Raw genomic sequence first — 2,668 nt, 5'->3', positions numbered from 1 at the left:
ACATTTATATCTACATATAAATGCCTATTACATCTACATCTGCATTTGCATCTATACTGACATCTCCATCTATACCTATCTGTATCCATACCTCCATAGAAGAAAACAGCATTACCCGTTACTATTACATCTACAACCACAACTATACCTACATCTACTTCGATATCTATACCTATCTGTATCCATACCTCCATAGAAGAAAACAGCATTACCCGTTACTATTACATCTACAACCACAACTATACCTACATCTACTTCGATATCTACATCTACGTCTACACCTATATCTATATCTATACCCATACCCCCCCCCCCCCCAAAAAAAAAAAAAAAAAAAAAAAAAAAAAACAGCAGCGGACTCTAACCTTGACGTACGCCACAGGAGGCAACCCCTCTTTAATGCCCGTGAAGAGGGTGGTCAGCGTGAGAAGCGAGGTCACCAAGAGGGTCACGCGACCTGGGATGGCCTCTAGCCCAAGCCAGAAGCTGAACCAGGACAGAGCCACCACGAGGAACGACGGCACGAAGGTCTGAACGAGGTGGTGTCCGATCTCGCGTGAGAATTGGAACTCCACGATCAGCTGACGCACCGGGCGATTTCCAGCTGAAAAGAAGGGGATTGTGTTACGCTATTTTGGGGCTGGTATGGGGTGGACTTATGCCATGGTATGTTATGGTGTTATGCTGTTGTGTTATCCTGCTGGGTTGTTGTATTATCCTGCTGGGTTGTTGTATTATCCTGCTGGGTTGTTGTATTATCCTGCTGGGTTGTTGTATTATCCTGCTGGGTTGTTGTATTATCCTGCTGGGTTGTTGTATTATCCTGCTGGGTTGTTGTATTATCCTGCTGGGTTGTTGTATTATCCTGCTGGGTTGTTGTATTATCCTGCTGGGTTGTTGTATTATGTTGTAGGGTCGTTATATTATGTTGTTTGGTTGTGTTTTGAAGTTTTAATGTATTTTCGAGTTGTATTATTATGTTATGATAAGTTATTGTGTTGTACTGTTGTGTTATGTTGCTTCGTTGTGGTGTTGCATCATGTTGTGATTGTGGTGTTGCATCATGTTGTGATTGTGGTGTTGCATCATGTTGTGATGTGCTGTGTTATTATAATATGTAAATGTTATAAAATGTTGTGTTCTTACATTATGTCGGTGAACTGTAATTCATTATTTATAATACTTAAATATGAAATATACTGAAGCAATTACATATTTTTAAATTATTACTTAAGACTGATATTTGATAGTTACTTATCGTGTTCCATCATTTGCTATCGTGATTAGACTATTATTTGTTTATCTAATTATGATTTATATATATACACACATATATATATATATATATATATATATATATATATATATATATATATATATATATATCCCTATTGATATATGATATAATTGTTTCTAGCATCGTTATGTGTTTATCAAAACTGATAATAAATCATTGTTTTTGCTACTATTATTACTATTATGACCATGCTTATTATCACTATTATCATTACCACTGTTTTATTTATAATCTTCATTCTCATTATTAACATCTATACTATCATTGTCATAATACTATTACAGTTTTAATATTATTGATATCTTTACTATCATAAGCAAATTTATTATTGCAATTATTACTACATCTTCTAGTGCTACCACCCTTATTATCATCACTATGAAAAATCCTCCATCATCATCATCATCTTTCTCCTCCTCCTCCTCCTTATCACCATCATTTTCATCTTTACGTTCCTCCTCCTTCCTCTTCTCTATCTTCCTCTTCCTCCTCCTCTTCTTCCTCCTCCTCCTCCTCATCCTCATCATCTCTATCTAACTTATCCCCTCCTCCTCTTCACCATCATCACTATCATCATCTTCCTCCCCCCACCCCCAACCCATCACCCTCCTATACCTTCTCCTCCCTCCTCCCTCACCCCTTCCCCTTTTCCTTCCAGCACCACCCTCATCACCCTCCCCCATCCTCACCCTCCCCCTTCATCCTACTCCTCCCCCCTCCTCCCCACCATCCCCCATCCTCCTCCTCCTATCCTCCTCCCCCTTCTTCCCCTCCCCCTTCATCCTCCTCCCCCTTCATCCTCCTCCCCCCTCCTCCCTACCACCCCTCCCCCATCCTCCTCCCCCTTCTTCCTCCTCCCCCTTCATCCACCTCCCCCTTCATTCCCCTCCCCCATCCCCCTACCATCCCCCTCCCCCATCCTCCTCCCCCTTCATCCTCCATCCCCCCCACCCTCTCCTCCTCACCACCACCACACACCCAAAAAAAATCCTTTTTGAACTCACCCCCAAGCTCATCCGAAGTTGACTGGTTGACCGAATTCTTCAGAGGTTTCGTGAGGGAAAACTGCAGTAGCTTCAGGTCCTTGTTGATGAGAACGGGAGACCAAGGACGCCATATGAATTCCACTTCTTCAGGAGAGTACATGACTGAAAAGAAAGAGAGGAAAGGAAGGTCATGTCTGGATCTATATCTTTAGATTAAATCTTTAACTATGTTTGTATTTTGATGTCTATCTGTACTGTATCTAGATCTTTATCTATATCTGTATTTATATCCATGTTTTTATCTATATATGTATTTATATCTATGTATTTATCTATATTTGTGTATTGATATTTATGATTATATCTATATCTGTCTATTTACGCA

At 40.2% G+C, this 2,668-nt stretch overlaps 1 protein-coding gene across 1 annotated transcript in view; it reads right to left on the bottom strand.

Moving 5' to 3' along the window:
• LOC125036962 (glycine receptor subunit alpha-3-like) overlaps positions 1-2,443 on the bottom strand; it is a 24,822-nt gene extending 22,379 nt beyond the window's left edge. Inside the window, exons 1-2 of the mRNA XM_047629924.1 lie at positions 2,302-2,443; positions 366-604 (exon numbers count right to left, since the gene is read on the bottom strand). Of these exons, the coding sequence (XP_047485880.1) occupies positions 366-604; positions 2,302-2,443 (381 nt within the window). The remainder of the gene's footprint in view (positions 1-365; positions 605-2,301) is intronic.
• Between the last annotated feature and the right edge of the window lie 225 nt (positions 2,444-2,668).

Source organism: Penaeus chinensis, chromosome 22 (assembly GCF_019202785.1).
Source record: "Penaeus chinensis breed Huanghai No. 1 chromosome 22, ASM1920278v2, whole genome shotgun sequence".
Classification (NCBI taxonomy): domain Eukaryota; kingdom Metazoa; phylum Arthropoda; class Malacostraca; order Decapoda; family Penaeidae; genus Penaeus; species Penaeus chinensis.
Note: the sequence above shows the minus strand (reverse complement) of the source record. Positions and strands in the feature narration are given on the sequence as shown.